The 20,454-nt window shown below is 36.3% G+C and overlaps 1 protein-coding gene across 3 annotated transcripts in view; it reads left to right on the forward strand.

The window, feature by feature from the left end:
• Nucleotides 1–20,454, forward strand: part of DIAPH2 (diaphanous related formin 2) — a 902,023-nt gene that overhangs the window by 435,029 nt on the left and 446,540 nt on the right. For all 3 annotated transcript variants that reach the window (XM_037060830.1, XM_037060831.1, XM_037060832.1), the window contains one exon: nt 15,930–16,059. In XM_037060830.1, coding sequence (XP_036916725.1) covers nt 15,930–16,059 — 130 coding nt within the window. The remainder of the gene's footprint in view (nt 1–15,929; nt 16,060–20,454) is intronic.

The raw sequence follows: 20,454 nt of genomic DNA on the forward strand, positions 1-20,454 counted from the left end.
GTAATTTGTCTGATGCCGACTTGATGAGCATTCCTTGTTAATACTGGCTACTTTGGAGGCATTGTTTTTTTTCTCTCTCTCAACATTTTTTTCTATTTTACTAAGATATTTGAAAATGTTCTATCTTCTTTTTTTAAGATTTTATTTATTTATTTTTAGAGGGGAAGGGAAGGAGAGAAGGAGAGAAATGTCAATGTGTGGTTGCCTCTTGTGAGTCCCCTGCAGGGAAATGGCCTGCAACCCAGGCATGTGCCCTGACTGGGAATCGAACCGCGATCCTTTGGTTCGCCTGGCCTGCACTCAATCCACTGAGGTACACCAGCCAGGGCTGAAAATGTTCTATCTTCTAAATAGACACACACACAAACCCCATGCCCTTAACTGTGATTTTTAATACTTTGAATGAAGCGTATGCTGCTGTCCCTGGTATTAATTCTGAGTTACAGTTCCATGTGCTTCCCATATGTCCAGATAACTTGTGAGTGGTAATACAAATTCACACACACCACACATACATGTACACATACATATTTGCCTTGCGTACTAGCTATGACTATTTACTGTCCTCCCCTATGCAAAACCATGGACCTTTTTATATAGAAGAGATTCCAGTTTTCAAAACCTTTACATAAGGAAAAGGAATTGAAAGCTAGACCAAGTGCAAAAGTTTATTGTATGTGTGTGTGTGTAAAGAGAGAGAGAAAGAGAGACACACAGAGAATGAGAGACAAATTAAGAGAGAAAGAAAATGAAACAGACATAATCAGGAATGATTTTCAGAATAGGATGATCAAAGAGAAACAGAATTGCCAGAAGTATTTCTTCTTATATATAAATTGACAAACTTGTAAAAAGCATTTTAAAAAGTCAGAGGTGCTAAAGTATATTCCTTCTCACTTTAATAATTATTAAAATTTCAACAATATACATTTGTATATAAAATTGTAGTGAGCTATTGGTTTATGGCTCATTAAACACAGATACATTTCAAGGGAACAAAAAGGGTGAACACATCTGTATTTTCTTCCATTAAAAAACACACCTTAGTACTGTGCCGTAACTATACTTGTTGATGTCATTGTGAGTAAATAATGGATAGAGTTAACTGTTCTGTTAGGCAGTATGGCTAGGAGAGATGAATAATTCTCTAGTTTATAAAAAAAAAACCTTTTTGCTGGCTTTTGATAACTTCCCCATGTATCAGGATTGGCAAATAAACAATTTCAGCCCTGAAGCAGACCAAAAACAAAGAAGGAGCTGATTAATGGGACTAGCTGGCTGCAGGTCTTCCTTTGTTTACCATGAAGAATGTTTCTATAAAGAATTTAAATGAACCCAACTGGCTTAGTCATTGTCTGAGTTTAAAGTTATGACCGATTTTCGTAATTCTCACAGTGGGGGAAAGTTGACAATCCGAACGGCCTTTAGTGCATGTAATTAGTAATGTTGAAAACATATACCTTTTTACTTTATGAAATACCTTTTTGAAGAGGATTTTGACCCTGCATGAGATTATTGTTGGAAAAACAAGGTTAGTATGACCGAATGTGACTGATCATCTTGCAAACTGGTTTTCCTATCAGAGAAAGCCATACTAATAATGAAGGCCTGGCACAACTTAAAAGCTCATAACTATGAAAGAGGATTATAAAGAAGCAGTTAATACTCAAATAAAGCTGTGACCAACAAGTTGTCTCTGTGATAATTTTAGGAAATCTAAGAACTATTTATGTACAATTGACTCTTCAACAGTATGGGGGTTGGTGGAGCAGATACTTGAACAGTAGGAAATTCATGTGTGCCTTTTGGCTCTAAAGGCAGCCCCCAGCATCCACAGATCCTACCAATCACATAGCAAAAACTGTATCATCGAAAACAATATATCAAAACCATGAAAACCGCAGTTAAGACCAACTGTATTAAAACAACTCTGCATCTGAGTGGACTCACACAGTTCAAACCAATGTTGTTCAAGGGTCAACTGTACATAGAAATACTTCTTAGCTAGTAATTTGGCAGGGAGTTGGCCACATTTGTTGAGCAGTTCCTTTCTCTGTAACCCTGTGCTAGATACTTTGCAGCTATAGAGAAATGAAACATGCATCTTCAGCCTGTGAGGGCCTTGGGAGCTGGTTGCCAGATACAGAATGTTGTAATTGAAGAATGAGAGGCAGGGAGGTAAATAGTGGAAGTGAGGCGGAGGTTGGGGTGGGGGTGTGGAGATGGCTTTTATATAGTAGCATACTGAAAACCGAATCTGTGTTGCTATATAAATACTGGTTAACCAACTGTAAGATAATAGCCTGCTGTGCTCCATGACAGTCCATACTGTAAAGCTGTCCCACTTTTTTAGAGAGGAGAAGCAGAATACCAACCCTATTGACATGTACCTTCCTTCTCTTCCCCAAAACAATCACCTAGATTTTTCTTTTTCTGACTCATGTCATGGGGACAAACACAAAGCCTTGCCCTTTTTTTCTTTTTTAAGTGCTTTTTTTTTTTTACTATCTGTATTCTCAGAATACTCTCTTCCCTTTTTATGCTACAATAAAGTATATTTAAAAACTACTTCTCTAAGTTCCTACCTATTTCTACTATAATTAAATGTTATTATTTTTAAAATTTTGTGTAAAATTAATACCTATTCAAAAACAGTAAGAAAATGTTACTACTGTGTGACTCCTGTAGGTTTATCACTTCCTGATTCACTGATTGGGGAAAAATATATATATATATATATATATTTTCTTTAGTAAAACAGTATCATGTTATTTTACAGGTAAATAAGAATGAAGAAAGTCACTATATAATGCTTGGTGTGAGGTATCATTCTAGGAACAAAGCCGCTTGCTACAAGGAAATAGAAACTGTTCTGAGGCTGACTGTTTAGAGAAAGGAATTCAGTTTTAAAATTCAAGAAAATAGCTAGATACTTATCTTAAAACAGAGTGTTTTATTTGGAAACCTGTTCTGAGGAAAGTAGAAGAGCATTTGGAGAGAGACGTGGAAGCAAAACGCCAAGGATTTTTCATCCGTCAGAGTCCGGTACATTCAAATCCCTTTGTGTTCCCACAGCTCAGGCGTCGTGAAGTTGACAAGAAAGGTCAGGCAGTCATCACCTGCTGAAAGCCTCTCCTTTGACTTTGTTGTGTTGTTATTATTTCAGAAGTAAAATGCGTTCACAACCAAGAGAGATTTGAAATTAACCTGTGATTTCTTTTAAGTTACTTAGTAAAATCTATTGATAAGGCATTGTTCAAATTTAGAACATTTGCTCTTATAGAGATAAATAATATAATGACTGCTTTGCACATTTTTAAGGCAAACCAGAGGTCAGGAGCCAGTATTAAGAACAATGGTATGTAAGGTCATAGTTTCAAGTTTATGTTACGTGGGAAGTAAATGTTTTTCTTTGTTTGTTTTTGGTTTGTTTTGCCTGAGAGCCAATTGGCATTTTTCTCTGTACTTTCTGATTTCCTTTGTCTAGCTCCAAATCTCTTTTTTTACCTTTGATGCTAAAAAAATTATCCACTATCTTTATACTCCAAAGTACTCTTATAATCACCAATTCTAATACTCTCTGGAAGTAAACAGTATGAATTATAAATTAATAAAATAAAACCCCATTCCTCAGTGTAAACAGATAAAAGAAATCTGATCAAATTAATTCATACATCCATGACATTTATGTAATTGTAATGAGATGCTTTCATTTCAAAACACCAAATTTATGTGCATATGGTAGAGTAGAACATAGTGGTAGAAATGAGTGAGTGGATATAGATACAGACATCAGCATAGTTATGTAACTCACCTCTAACTAGCTGCTCCTCAATGCTCAATTCTAATTATGCTGTACCAAATTTTACGTCTCAGACCTTCAGAGTTCTTCAATAGCTAATACCACTAATGATTAACCACCAAATATGCTTTATTTATAGTATATGTACATAGCAAAATCAGTTTTATACACCCTTTTGGTGGTGGTGATAATCTTTAAAGCTATATATACAGGAACAAAAACTCAAACACTATTTCAGTCAGTTTCAAACCTTATACATTTGAAACAGTTGTGTTAAGTAAAATACTCATGAGAATAAAAAAAGTTTCTGTTAATTGCTTAAACCATTTCCGACAAGAAGCCACTTAATACCTTAGAGATATTCATGCCTGTAAACTATTTCTATACCAGTTCAAAATAATTTGGTTTTTGTGAAATCTGTTCTCAGGGGAATTTTTATATGATAAGCCTACTATAGACAGGTTGATTAGCTAAGAGCACTTTAAAGAGCCAGTCCAGCTTCTCCTTTGAAAGTATAGACACAATTCATTAATTATGTCTGGCCTTTCCTAAAAGAAGCACAAATGGTTGTTGATTTGCCTCTGGTCTTGGCTACCCAGGCCGATACGTACGTGCAGGGCGTTGTCCTTGAATAAGTGGCCCTACGAGGGAAAATGTTGACGGCTGGAGCAGGAAGAGCAGGAAGCACCATTGTCTTCCGTGGGAGACCAAATCACAAATGGCCTGCTGGGCCCAAAGGTTGACACTTGAAATGAATACTTGTGCTACTTAGTGTTGTCATTGTTTCAAGTTTATGCTGTTCTTTCACAGATTGCTATCGTAAATTAACCTAACAAGTGTAAAGATCTCAAACTGTTTGACTTTTACACAACTGATATGTGTTCCCTTTTTGTTGGAAATATCATTATAATACCAACATCAAGACTATAAAACAGGGAAGATTGAGCCTATATAAAGAATTAAGATGTCTTTCTACTGTCAATTACTTTTGGCTGAGTTATTGTCAGCCCTGGTTCATGCAGAGCCCAGAAAATTATTTTTAATGACAAATTTAGAAGTCAAACCAGGAGAGCATGCGTATTAAACCTGGCTGGTGATAGCAACAGAGCTAATGTCTTTATGGCAGTTGCAGTCCTTCCAAATACATGGTATGTGCTGGCTGATGTGGCTCAGTGGATTGAGCACCAGCCTGCGAAGCAAAGGGTCAACGGTTCAATTCCCAGTCAGGGCACATGCCTGGGTTGTGGGCCAGGTCCCTGGCTGGGGGCATGTGGGAGGCAAACAATCTATGTTTCTCTCTCACATTGCTGATTCTTTCCCTCTCTTTTTCTCTCCCTTCCCCTGTCTCTAAAAAGAAATAAATAAAATCTTTAAAAAATGCATGCTTTTTTTAGTGCTATTGCATTGTGTGGTGGTGTTGAAAAAAGCAATAATTTGTAAACAACCCTTGGCAGAGAACACAGAACTTCATTTTCTTTAAATAAAGGAGGCTAACATTAGAATTCATGTGCTGTGTCAAGACTGGCAAACAGTAGTGGTTGTTTTGATATATGCACCGGAGCATTCATGATTGCTAAAATATTAACTGTTCCATGAATATACAAATATAATAAGGATAAAAAAGCCATGATTAGGGAAATTTTTACTGAAAAGAAATGAAATCGAATTATCTGATCGTATTGGTCGTTTAGATGGGCTTATTCCAGTCAGTCAACTAGATGCCTTCACTGCATTTCACTCTCTCCTTTCTTGCCCAGAGCAATCCAATACAAATATATATTGCGTGGTCTTGCTGTCGGTCAGAACACTCTCCTTGACACAGAGGGATTAGGCCGCTTCAGTTTATCCCGAGTGCAGGATCTGTCGATAGGTTTCCTGAGTTTGATATGGCCATTTGTATAAACCGCAGTGGGAAAGGGGGGGAGGTGGGTGCAGGCCTTCCTGTAGATGCAGTCCGTACAGACGGTTTCCCGTCTTGCACTAAGATTTTCATGCATTTTAAAGACAGACCTGCTTTAAGTGTGTTCTGAAACTCTTTCCTTAGTACTATCCACACTGCTGTAATACTTCAGTTCTTTTGCCTTTTATATGAAAATCGGATTCGTGTCTGAGAAATACTCATTCTATAGCAATTTGTGCAAGGAAACCTGGTGTTCCTCCTGCACATTCTTGCCTCTTCCTGGAAGAGAACATCTTCCTGCAGCCGGCTGCTTCTGTGCTCTTTTACTCATGCTGATAATTCTCTGTGCCGCTCTGCAAGGTGGGTGCGATCCATAGGAATACACGTTCCGTGACTTTGTTCCTCTGTAAGGTATGGTCGGTAATCCACGAACACATTCTCACTCTGGCCTGCAGCCGCAGATGGGGTTGCCAAGTATGGAACACAGTGTGCGTGTGTCATGGGCAGGGACTGGATTTCCTCTCCCTGCCACCTTTTTTTTTTTTTTTTTTACATTCATTCACCTACTGTGTTCTGATCTCTGCATAGAAATAAACTCTGTATGATGTGTGTGTTGAGGTGTTTGTCTTCTTAAATCCAGTGCCCATTAGCCCTGAAATTAGAAGTGGTGAAATACATTTGCAGTATAAGATTTTTATGGAAAGAATTGCAACCTGATGTCTGGAACTAAAATTTGATCATCTCATTCAAAAGTCTGGAGTAAAAAAGAAGAAAATATCCCTTTGTGACAGCATGGATGGACCTGGAGAACATCATGCTAAGTGAAATAAGCCAGTCAGAGAAAGGCAAATACCATATGATTTCACTTATATGTCAAATCTAGTGAACAAACTCAACTAGCAAGCAAAACAGAGACAGACTCATAGAACAAGATGACAGGGATTAGGCGGGGGCAGGTTAGGGGATGGAGGGATCCAGCAACAAGGAAAAAGGATTCATGGGCGTGGATAACTGTGGAGATTGTGGAGGGGGTTGTATAAGGGGACTAAATGATAATGGAAAAATACAATTAAAGCTAAACAAAATCTCGAGGAAATACTTAAGTAACAATTCAGATTTGCCAGTAAGAAGCAAGTCCGTTGCTTGAGTTAGAGTTGAAAAGGCTGAATGATCTGCTGGGTTATCTACTCCATCACTCTGGTAATACAGAGTAGACAAGAAATACTGCAGCATCATGTAAATATACTTTCAGTACAGTTTAGGAGAAGAATGAAAGACCATTTAGAAGACTTATGGACAGTGTACCTAGAATCTTTACAGCATGGAGCATATTGTTTGGGCCATCTACTCTTGGATAAGTATGTAGTAAATTATATAAATCAGTCTCATTTTATGTAAATTAAGAACATTCATCGTGGTTCTGTCCTTCAGATGCCACAGATTGCTAGACAGTTCCTCACTAGATTGACATTGACACTAAGCTTTGGAATTATGTTGATGCTTCGACTTGTTACATATAAAAGTAATTGTGAGGGGGCACAGGTGAGCTGTGGGCAATTGTCAAGCATCTCTTACCTGAACATATCTTTCAAGGAAGTCTAGTGATTCTCAAAATTTAGCATGCATCAGAATCACCTAGAGGTGATACCAGAATTACTTTTCCAGTATGTTAAAACACAGGTTGATAGACAACACCCTCAAGTTTCAGATTTAGTGATTTGGTATTTGACTCCCAAATTTGCATTTCTCCCAGGTTCTTAGGTGATGCTGATACTGTGGGTTCAGGGACCATGTTGTGAGGATCAGTGAGGTGGTCCTTGCCCACGCATTCGCCTTTCTCGTGACTTTTAATTCTTAGTCCTTCCTTTGTTTCAACTCCTGAGGCCAAATGATGCTGAACTTATTTGGGACAGAGTTACAGTAATTTTTGTCACTAGCCTTACCGTTTTCCAGCTCTCGGCTCTGCTGCCCCTTTCTAATCTAAAATTATTGCCTAGTTATTACCCACAGTCACTATTTTTAATAAATTAACTTACATATTACCTCCTCTTTCTTCCCAGTCATTCTTTTTAATTTTGGACCCTGGCACTGTGTTGAACCTGTGCTTGAAAGTCACCAAAGGTTTCTCTAATCATCAAGTTGGTCCTAATTACCTGTGTTGTCTCTCTCACATTTATTCATTCAATGAACATTTACCGGACAGAATTGATACAGTTCTTATTTTCAATGAGTTCACAATCTGGTAGGTGAGACTGACCGGGGGACAAATGCTGTAGCAAGTACATAGAACCACTGTTGGAAAACAAAAGCTGAATTGATTAATCCTGTTCAGGAAAGATGAGAAAGGCTCATTCGCACCACTCTCTAAATGCCACCCCCACATCTGCCCCTCCTCACACACCTTCTCCGTCAACCATGACACTTAATTCAGTCCAGTACCTGTTACACAGGCCGCGTACGTGAGTTACGATCCTGTGCCCTGGCACCACCTCTGACTCAGTGTGTCAAGCAACTAAAGAACTCTAAATCTGCTCCCTTATCTATAAAATGGGCACACTAATAACTAACACACTGAAAAGTTTGGGAATTATACTTTTTTTAAAAGATTTTATTTATTTATCTTTAGAGGGAAAGGAGAGAGGGAGAGAAACATCAATGTATGGTTGCCTTTCGTGCATCCCCTGCGTGGAACTGGCCTGCAGGGAACCTGCCTGCAACCCAGGCATGTGCCCTGACTGGGAATCGAACCACGATCCTCTGGTTCACAGGCCTGTGCTCAATCCACTTAGCTACACCAGCCAGGGCCAGAATTATACTTTTTTAAAAAATGATTCATATAAAGTACCTTATCAAAGTGCCTGGTCTATAGGCACATGGTAGATGGGTAACAAGTGTCGGTCCACTCCCTCTTAGGGGAGGAGTAGCATACTACCACCTGATAAAAGAAGAAGGGCATCTAAGTTTACAAAGAACATAAGAAAATTGATAGAAATCTTCAACACATATATATTAAGGTATGAAGTGCTGATTACGTGCAGGCCATTGTTCTGAACTCTAGATGTAGAAAAGTATGAAAAGAAGAAAAAAGTCCTGTACTTGTGTGGCTGACATTCTAGTGGGAAGAGAGATTCAATAAATGAGTAAACAGAGTATATAATGTATTTGAGATAATTGCTCTGAAGAAAAATGAAAGAGGGAGGAGGTAAGAGGTATTAGGAGTGTGTGTTGCAATTTTAGGCTAGGAAAGGCCATGAAGAGAAAGGAGCTTTTAAGAACAGATGTTGACAGAAGTGAAAGAGGCAGCTCAGTAAAAGCAAAACCTTCCATGCAGAGAAAAAGCCCTTCTATCGGTTCTGAGTAAGACACATGCCTGGTGAATACAAGGAGCAGCAGCTAGGAGGCTAGTGTCGCTGAAGGGGGTTAAGTAAAGGGTAATAGCCAGAGGGAGAGATATGATTATGATGGTAACGGGACCAAAGCACAGAGGGACTTTAAGGTTATGCTAATGACTAATTCTGTGTGGAGATGGCCCTGCAACTGGCTCCCATCACTTCTAATCTGGATATTGATATGGTCATGATAATCTATTACCTTATTCAATTGTGCAAGTCTATAAGCGCAAGTATTATTCGATGCCCATTTTATGGCCGGGAAAGCTGACACATAGAGTGTTAAGTAACTTGCCCAAGGTCATACAACTAGGGAATGAAAGCATGAAGGTTCACAGCCCTGGCTGGTGTAGCTCAGTGGATTGACTGCGGGCCTGGGAACCACACGATCGCAGTTCGATTCCCAGTCAGGGCACATGCCTGGGTTGCAGGCCCCTTCCCAGCAGGGCATGCATGAGAGGCAACCATACATTGATACTTCTCTCCCTCTCTCCTTCCCTTCCCTTCTAAAGATAAATGAATAAAATCTTTTAAAAAATTTTTTTAAATAAAAAAAGAATGAATATTCAAATCTTGTTCTGTCTGAATCCAAAATCTGTGCTGATAACTATTCTAATTATAAATTTGAATTTTATGATATAAATTGTAGAGAACCCTTGAATTTTAACTATATTTTATTGATTATGCTATTCCAGTTGTCCCATTTTTATCTCCCCTTTCCCCGCCTCCACCTGGTACCCCCAGTTCCCTCTAGCAATCATCCCCTTAATTTGTGTCCATCGGTCATACATATAAATTCTTTGGCTTCTCCATTTCCTACACTATTCTTAACCTCCCCCTGTCTATTTTGTACCTACCAGGTACAAAACAGAAGCATATTTTGTATGGTTCTTATTCCCTATTTCCCCATTCTCCTCCCTCCTCCTCACTACAGATAAACCTCCATGTGATCTCTATTTCTGTGATTCTGTTCCTTTTCTAGTTGCATTTTTAGTATGTTTGATTTTGTTTTGGTGTTAGGTTCAGTTGTTTGCAGTTGTGAGGTTGCTGTCATTTTACTGTTTATAGTTTTGATCATCATCTCTTTCTTAGATAGGTCCCTGTAACATTTCATATGATAAGGACTTGGTGATGATGAACTTTTTTAGTTTATCTTATTTGGAAAGCACTTTATCTTTCCTTCCATCTTTTTAAAAAATTATTCAAGTACAGTTTTCTGCATTTACCCCCCAACCAGCCCAACTCTCCAGCCCTGCTCACCTTCCTCCCGTTTCTACCCCCCCCCCCCCCATATTGTCCATGTGTCCTGTATAATTATTCCTGCAAACCCTTTTCCCCTGAAATTCCCTCCCCTCTGGTCACTGTCAGACTGTTCCCACCTTCAGTGTCTTTGGTTATATTTTGCTTGTTTGTTTGTGCCCTTCCATCTTAAATGATAGCTTTCTTGGACAGGGTAAAGTAATCTTGGATAGAGGTCCTTGCCTTTCATGACTTGGAATACTTCTTCCCAGCCCCTTCTTGCCTGCAAGGTCTCTTTTGAGAAATCAGCTGATAGTCTTATGGGCACTCCTTTGTAGGTAACTCTCTTGTTTTCTCTTGCTGCTTTGAAGATTTTCTCTTTATCTTTAGTCTTGGGTAATATAATTATGATGTGTCTTGGTATGGGCCTCTTGGGGTCCAACTTGTTTGAAACTCTCTGTGCTTCCTGGACTTGTATGTCTATTTCCTTCACCAGATTGGGGAAGTTTTCTTTCATTATTTTTTCAAATAATGTTTCTATTTCTTGCTCTTCCTCTTCGACTTCTGTTACCCCTATGATTTGTATGCCGGAATGTTTAAAGGTATCCCACAGGTTTCTAAGCCTCTCTTCAATTTTTTTTGAATTCTTGTTTCTTCTTTCTGTTGTGATTGAATGTTTATTGCTTCCTTTTTTTTCGAAATTGTTAATTTGAGTCCTGGTTTCCTTCCCTTCTGTTGGTTCTGGAAGTGTTGGTTTTTTGTATATTTTTATTGTTTATGTTCAGGCTGAAGAGAAGGGTATATAGTAGGGACAGGCTAGAAAGGTAGGCGAAGACCAGTTCACAAAGGGCCTTTTAAGCCAAGAACCTTGTATGCTATTTGAGTAGATGATAGGACCCTTTGCAGTGAAAACTTTAAATAGAGGCCCTGGCTGGTGTAGCTCAGTGGATTGAGTGCGGGCCTGCGAACCAGAGGATCGAGGTTCGATTCCCAGTCAGGGCACATGCCTGGGTTGCAGGCCGGTTCCCTGCAGGCCAACTCCCAGCAGGGGACGCATGAAAGGCAACCATACATTGATGTTTCTCTCCCTCTCTCCTTCCCCTCTAAAGATAAATCAATAAATAAAATCTTTAAAAAAAAAAAAAACTTTAAATAGGTTCTAATTATTCCTGTCACATATATATTCTATACTCCATTCTTAAATGTAGGGATATATAATACAAAATGTTCCATTCATAAACATTCCATATTATATAAATTATAATTAAATTTTTATTATAAAATTAATTTATAATTAGCCCTGGCTGGTGTAGCTCAGTGGATTGAGCGCGGGCCTGCGAACCAGAGGATCGTGGTTCGATTCCCAGTCAGGGCACATGCCTGGGTTGTAGTCCAGTGGGACGCACAAAAGGCAACCATACATTGATGTTTCTCTCCCTCTCTCCTTCCCCTCTAAAGATAAATAAATAAATAAAATCTTTAAAAAAATAAAATAAAAATAAAATTAATTTATAATTAAAGTTAATTAGAAAAATTAAATGTTTTTTTATCCAGAAAAAATTAAATATTTGATTACTAACATCATTGTGGGGAGGTTACATTCACTGAAATTGTTGAGTTTAGAACAGCAATTTTCAACTTGTGTGCCACAAGAATTTTTAGATTCTTGACTGTTAAACAGGCAGACAATACCTAAATGTTTAGTCAGGGCACTGACCTCTTTTCACTTAGATTGTCAAATTAAAAAATGACAACACCCAACACAAGAGTAGCCATCCGGTGTGAATGAATGAAAATTATACCTGCTTTTTTTGTCCAATGAACCCCCCCCCAATATGTGCTATATATTATATATAAATGTACTATATGTGTGTATCCATGTATATGTATAGTGTGTGTGTATAGTACATAATTTTAGTAAGTAGGTTTATCTGTTCCCTGAGATGAAAGAAGTTGAAAATCACTGGTTTAGAGAACAGGACACATGAGGAGGGAACTTTACCCTATGAGAGGGGGTTATACACAGGATAGTAACCAGTTATTTTTGGTTCCCACGGAGGACAGAGGAAGAAGAAATAAGCTCACATCTCAGCAGAAGGGAAAATTAACTACAGAAGGGGTCCTTCACAGACAGACTGAGTGCGAATGAAGTAGATTATTAAAATATTGTTTTCTCAGGCTCTCTGGTGGTGTGCTTGCTTTTCTGTGCTCAAACTGCCTAATTACAAAGACAGGGCAAAGTCTGCACATTTTCAAGCTTGAATGAGAATATTTGAAATGAAAAAAAATATTTTACATGGTAGTTAGTTCAGATATTTTTGCTGTCAGCCTAATGAAAGTTTTGGAAATTGAATATGTCTATTCTAAACATTTTCCTCCATAACATAATATAGCACTCATATGTATTAGAAGAAAAATTATCAGAATTTGCTATAGAAAAGATCTTGTTCTGTTAAAGCTATTTTATATTCATGTACCATATCAGGAAGTTATTAAAGATTAGGTAGATACAATTAGTATAAGTTCCGTTAATTAATCTTTATGGTTAACATTCATTGGTCATTTGATTATAATAAAAATTGCTACATGGTTTATTAACATGGCACTTTATCAGTGATTGTAGTGAATTATTTCTTTGTTTTATTGTTATCATTTGGTGATAACTCAGCATGTTAAAATATAAAATGTTTTGAATTTTTTCAGAGATTTCCAATTTCTGGAGCTGCTGTTTGTGTTTTCATTGTATGGAGATAAATACAAAACAGAGAATTGTAGGGTGACCACTTTCTTCATTCTTTTGCATCTTCTAAAGGCAGTGGTTAGTGAGAGGGAGAGAGGGAAACAGAGGCATGGATGCAAACAGGCTCCCCGCTTCAGCAAACCTTCAAATGCATAAAGTCACCCCCGAAACTTTAGCAGTCTGGGCAACAATTACTGGAATATTTGATGTTAGTGTAAAATGAACATTATTTCTAGTTAACCCGATACCAAATGGAAAACAATTTTATTTCTTATTAAACTAACCCAAAATACTTTCGAAGTAATTTGACACAAACTCAGATTAAGTTACTCTTATAGTATCACAAGAGATGAATATATATACCCAGTACAGTTGGAATAGCAAATGACTAAATAAATGCCATTAACCATTAGAATTGCTGAAGGTGACTGTTCTTTGTTGCCTTCTGTGTTGACACTGAGCAACACCACAGGTCCTGACCGAGACAGTGACTAGTGTGTGAATGGTGTATTTGTGGTAAGAGAGACTGAAGATATGATAATGCAAAGTAAATATATTCTCCTAAGCAAAAATTATGTCCCCTTCTATTTTAATATTAAAATTTTATTTTAAAGTGATCGGTATAAGGGTCATATAGATGGAGAAAAATAAACAAGACTACATAATTGTCATGATTATTCTCTTCCAGTTTGAAACCTTAAAATGGACTCTGTGTATGGGGTTATTTAAAAAAAAAACATTTCAATACAGATTTATCTGTTTGTCTCCTGTACCAGCCGAGGTATTTCTTAACTTGATAAGACAGGCACTTGGCCACCACATTTGCCCGTGCTTTGAAGGAGATATTGCATTTCTAAAAAATGCATGTATACTCTTTCTACAACTCTTTCTAATTTTGCCGAAGATACCAAGATATTTATTTAACTGAAATGTGGTGCTTTATTTATCTTCTTAAGATGTAGCCACTGATGCTACTAAAATTCTTAAAAGAAATTAAATTAGTGGATGTATTATAGATAGTTATCACTTAAAAAGTATTGAGAATTAAACACTCATAAATGTGTATGTCAGCACCTGAAGTTTTAAATATACAATTGACATATGAGCACCATGCTATTTTTTTATTTTTGAGCTTTATTTTCTAGTGTTTGGTCATGTGCATTTAAAAATTATATTTGTACAGTTTGGTGCCCTAAAAAATTAGGTGGGTTTTTGTTTTTTTGTTGTGTGTATATTTGTCACCACAAAGCTTATAACATATAGATCAGTTTCCTTTCCCTTCAGAAGATGTACCTTTGGTTTTCCCTAATTGACTTTTTTTTGGACTTCAGCATTTAGGAGTTCAGATAATTTGTATAAAAAAGTCAGTGTTAATTTTCTTATTTTTTGGAATATCAAGCATACTCTGAAAATGACTTTGTGAATACATAACACCACATACCCATGATCGCAGGTGAAGACTTCTCTTTAGGAAGGTGAGCCTCCCATTGATTCCTCTGCAACTACAAACAAGCCTTACTTAAGACAAATTGCCCTTGAGGTTTTTGTTGCTTTTTGTTCTTATAGCATGTCCTTGAATTGTGTCATTTCAACCTTGTAGTATTTTAAAGTGTTTCCCGGATCAGTATGATAATGTTGAGTTTGAAATATTTTGCCTATGTGGGAAAAGGTAATCCCAGAAATTCTAAAAAATAATTGTAACCTCTTAAACTTTCAGTATCATGCCTCCTGTGGCTTTTTCTTGAGCTTGGTGACTAATGTTTCTTTTAAGTTGTTTATATCATTGGGCTGTAAACGACTGTTAAAAAGCTTTAGCACAAAACAGATTCAGTATGGGCCTGATTGACGAAACACATTTTTTTTGTCGGAGTCACAAAAATAGTAAAATTAAATTACTCTGTAATTACCTAAAAATCCTCCACAGCCTTGTCAGAAACCTGTTCCTGAAGAATACTCATTTATTCTAAACAGAGTAATCCTTAAAGCTAAAAATCCGCAATCAGTATGAACACCAGTAGACAAACCCATCATTTTAGGATTATAGAATTGAAATATTGAATAGGATGAGAAAACTTGATACTTTATGCCATAGTTATCCTTTGTTTTTTAGTAAATCCTTGATTTCATTTGCAGCTTAGTTTAGTGTCAGAGTTATATTAAGGAAAATACTTAGATTCGCATCATAGATATATTTGTGTCCTATACTTCAAAGATTTTTACCTTTCTAACCAAAGCATGTCTTTTCTACCATGTCTGCAAAGGAAATAGTGTGTAAGCAGGCAAATAAACTTGGACACACACATCATCATGATTGTGTGCTCAGATTGCATTTATAAAACCACGTAAGAAGGTGTCATTATTCCTTTTTGGATGGCTCATGTAAGCAAAGGAGTGTAAAACGTGTTTACTCTTTTACATTAAGTTGCATAAATGATAGCTAGAAATAAGTATAACCTCACAAATGAATCTGGCTTTTGACAATAAATTTGTGTGATAAAGGATAAAGTAGAATGCTGATAACACAAGCATAGGTTAATTTGGAATACTTTCATTGATATGTGAATGAAAGTTATTTTCTTGTGATAAAAATCATTTATTTTGCCATAATAATTTAAACATTTAAAAAATATATAGATTCAAGTTTAACTTTCCACTTATTTTGGTCATCCAAAATGTGGAATTCATTTTTAAAATATGGAACTCATTTTTAAATCCTGAACATTGTTACTAGACCCCCCTGGAACCTACTCAGAACTTTTAAAAATTTACTTGTGATAAAATGAGTTTATTCATTCCACTTCAGAAAAAAAATCTATATTTATGTTACTAGAAATACTGATTCTTTTTATTTCATTTCAGATCAGAGACACTAAATCAGCAGATCAAAAAACAACCCTCTTGCATTTTATTGCTGAAATTTGTGAGGAGAAACACCGGGATATCCTGAAATTTCCCGAAGAACTGGAACATATAGAAAGTGCAAGCAAAGGTAATTGATTTGAAACTTTGTTGGGATTATTCTTTGCTTAAGTATTATATTTTTAAATGGTAGCATTAAATAATCTGTTAAAATTAATCTCATTTTTTTCTGTTTTTATATAAGCAAAACAGGAAGACATTTTCTATTAGATTATGTTTGACAGCATAGTGGTTTTTTTTTAAAGATTTTATTTATTTATCTTTAGAGGGGAAGGGAAGGAGAGAGGGAGAGAAATATCAGTGTATGGTTGCCTCTCGTGAGTTCCCTGATGGGAACTGGCCTGCAACCAAGGAATATACCCTGACTGGGAATCGAACTGCGATCGTGTGGTTCACAGGCCCGAGCTCAATCGACTGAGCTACACCAGCCAGGGCAGCATAGTGTGTTTTAATGGCCTGCTTTAGACTTACTTTATTTTTAATGCAGCTAGGTTATTGAAGCTTTCATTTACCTGATGAGATAGTCTGTTCCTTCTTACATTCCATAGACACTGGAGTGTATGTTAGTTGCAAAAGAACCATACTATGGGGCTTTGGGTGATATTAAAATGATTGTGAGACATTGCTTACTTGAGCATGTTTAAAATCTAGGAGTGAAGAAAAGACATACATACAAATATTTTATAAAACAAGGATGAATATGAAAAATGCTATACAAAAAGATAATGTACTACAGTTTAGATAAAAAAGAAAGTACTTTAGAATGGGGAGAGAAGAGAAGGCTTCTGGAAGAGGCCAAAAGGGTGAAGCATGCGGAGAGGATTTTTACAGGCATGAAAAGAACATGCTTTCCAGAGAGCAAATAATATGAGCCCGGCCCAGTGGCAGAATGTGTTAGGTCAGATGAAAGAATGGTTGACTCTAAGGATGGAGCAATAAGGCGGCATCTCACAGATCTCAATGTTATTCTAAGCAGCCCATGTGGTAGGGAGCAGGGGCATCATTGGACTAGAATGGGCAGGACCTGGCACCTCAGAGGAACAGGCGAGGGGGGACGAAAATGTCTCTAAAACTGTAATTTGAGTTAATTAGCTTTGTTTGTTAGTGAGTATTGTCTACTATAGTAACAAGTTGAAAAGTGAAAGGATTAAGGAAACCTTTTTTGGAAGATGGCATTATATATGTGGAGAAGTACTTTTTCCCTCTTAGATACAAAAAGCATGCCATAAATCATGCATTTGAAATTGCACTATGGTAAAATACATTTCTCTATCACTCAGAGGACTTTCAGTAAGGACTCAAAAGCATATACATTTCCCAAGTTTATTACAATCCATATAAACCAGTTAGTATCCTTTGAAGGGGAAAAATGTGTGTCTATAAACCTGGAAATATTTTTGTTTAATGGTTGTCTCTGCTGGTCCAGTATTGTCAATCAAATCCTCAGCATATTTCTTTAAACTACTATGTTGCTTTTTGTGATCCTATAGTTTTGTCTACAAGACAAACTATACCTCCAAAGTACTATTTATTTGATTTCTTTTATATGTAAAAAACTTCATAATGTAATGGAAAATGATACTCACTACAAGTATAGTAGCAACTTTCTGGCAATTGTTTTTTTTTTTTTTTACATTAAATTTATTGGGATAAGATTGTTTAATTTGATCATATAGGTTTCCAGTATACATTTCTATAATACCTCATGTGTATATTTTTGTGTGTGCCCACCACCCAAGTTCAAATTGTCTTCTATCACCATATATTTGACCCATTTTACCCTTTGCTACCCCCTCATCCACTTCCATCTAGTAAGCACTATACTGTTATCTGTGTCTATGAGATTTTTTCTTATTTGTTCATTTGTTACTTTCAGCTTTATATCCCACATATGAGTGAAATCATATGGTTCTTAGCTTTTTCTGACTGAGTTATTTCACTTAGCATGATATTCTCAAGGTCTATCCATGTTGTTGCAGACGGCAGTGTTTCATCTGTCCTTGTGGCTGAGTAGTATTCCATAGTGTGTATGTACCGCATCTTCTTTATCCAGTTCTCTATCGAGGGACAGTTTGGTCATCTCCATATCTTGCCCACCATGAATAATGCTGCAATGCACGTAGAGGTGCATATAACTTTGCAAATAAATGTTATCAAGTTTATTGGGTAGATACCCAAAAGAAAGGGTGCTGGCTCATATGGTAATTATATTCTTAATTTTTTGAGGAAGTATATCATACTGTTTTCCATAGTGTCTGTACCAGTTTACATTCCCACCAACAGTGGTCCTTGGATTTAGAAACACATCTTCATGACTACAGGCACATAAACTAACATATAACTAATATGGAATAACAACAATATGTATAAAATGAGTATTATAATTTGAAACATGAGAAATGTCACAAATAAGGCCAATTCCGAAATTGGATCATTTCAGGGCTATTATTAATTTTTCACTATCCTATACCAGAATTTTTTCTAAATTAATTTCTTAAATACATAGATTCCATTTAAGAAAGATTTTGAGTGAAAGCATATCAAGGATATATTTACATAAAATATGTCAATTTTACAATGGTGATTTTTAATTCTTACATTAAGGATACTTTACATCAATATACCTAATAAACAGTTTTGGCCAAAACAGTCTGAAACAACTGTAATGAAGTATGGAATGAACTTTATATATAAGTTTTGGTTTTTAAGTCTAAATACCTGTTTATCTATATTTGTATATCTATATCTATATCATATCATAATACTTTTAGCTACTAAGGTAGCCTATAGATCAGAGCATTTCGAATTAGATTTTATAAAGTTCTGTTCCCAGCTCTATTACTATTCAGTTGTATAAACTTGAACTGCTAATTTAAACTTTCAAGATTGTGCTTCCTTATTTGTAAAATGGAAATGGTAATAACAATAAGATAAAATGAATTACCATGTTCAATGTAAGCAGTTAAAGGCTTGGCACAAAGTAAACATTCAGTTGATCGCTATACCACTATCATTATTATTATTAGTAGTAGTAGCAGGAATGGATGTGCTACTGTGAATATTATAGCCATTGCTATCGCCTTGTCCAAAGGGAATCACCATGATCATAAGACTACCTGCAGCTCCTGTAGTCTCAGTTTAGTATGTAGCTTATTTAGTTCCATTTGTTTGTTTTCTGTATGTGGGTTTTGGGTAAATCCTTTTATATTTTTCTTTTACAATATAACCATCTTGTTTCTCCCTATCTATTACAAGAACCAAATCTGTATTTTGATTATTTCTACCTTTGTGTATTTTCCCTGCCAGTGTATTCAAAAGAGTGTTGCCAGAAATCCTCTTCCTATATCACTGTTTGGGGCCACAGCGATCCCCATACTCACATTATGTTCACTACTTCTTTTTTTTCTTTCCCTATGAAATTCTGACTCAGAGTTCTCAACTCGAAAAGTTCTTAAGTACATTCTGCCTGGTTGCATTCCTCTTTCATTTTCTCCTAGTTTTCATTTCAGTGTGCCCAGACGTATTTCCTCTACAGTCATTTTTATTTCTTTCTCTGTGTACAATTTCATGCTGCACCCCATGCCTGCAAATCTCATCTGTCCTGTCAAGTTAGTTCAGAATCTATTTCCTTTTACTTTTTCCTAATACTTTAATACTAAAGCCTTAGGAGAAAATACTTTTGAATTTAGTCTGCAGGAAAAAAAACAATACATGGTGAAATGTCTAGCCAGCGACCTTTTATTTATAGTTAAATACTTGTCCTTGGTATTTGAGTCTCTTATCTTGTTTGCTTAATGTACATTTCAGTCCTCTTTAAATCTCATTCCATCACCTTCAGTACTACGTGTGTGTGTGTGTGTGTGTGTGTGTGTGTGTGTGTGTGTGTATCTATAGATATATGTTTTTTCACAGTCTACCAGCAAACATAAAAAGAGATCAACGCTATATAATTCATTTTATTTGATGACAGTCTGTCTCCTTGTGATATGATCACCTTTACAAACAAAACCCCAAACAGTGACTTGTATTCTAAGCTGAAGGGGTATAGATAAGATGAAACTAATTTAGTTGATCATTGAATTATGTAATCATATGTAAAGAATACATGGATGACTACTAATTCTTTTTGCCTGTGTTTTTGGATTATTAGAATCCAAGTCATTATTTTGATAGAGTGAGAATCTCTTCTGTTTGTTATAGCAGATAACACATTTATTTTAGTTCAGTGATAAAGGCATAGGCCTCAAATTAACTGACCAAAAATTACTTTGAAGTAAAAGGAAAACTGAAGGAAGGAAATATGTGAGATCCATGGAAAAATTTATTTTGTAATTGCCTTTATTCCTTGTAACGCAAAGCTATGGTATAAACTTACCCTATTTTCCTAGAGCTCTGGAATTCAAAGATATTGGGAAAAAACATGTTTGTTTTAAGACATATACATTCTACTCATATATATATATAT

The sequence above is a fragment of the Sturnira hondurensis genome, unplaced genomic scaffold (genome assembly GCF_014824575.4).
Source record: "Sturnira hondurensis isolate 20B ecotype Veracruz unplaced genomic scaffold, ASM1482457v3 Scaffold0012545, whole genome shotgun sequence".
NCBI lineage: Eukaryota > Metazoa > Chordata > Mammalia > Chiroptera > Phyllostomidae > Sturnira > Sturnira hondurensis.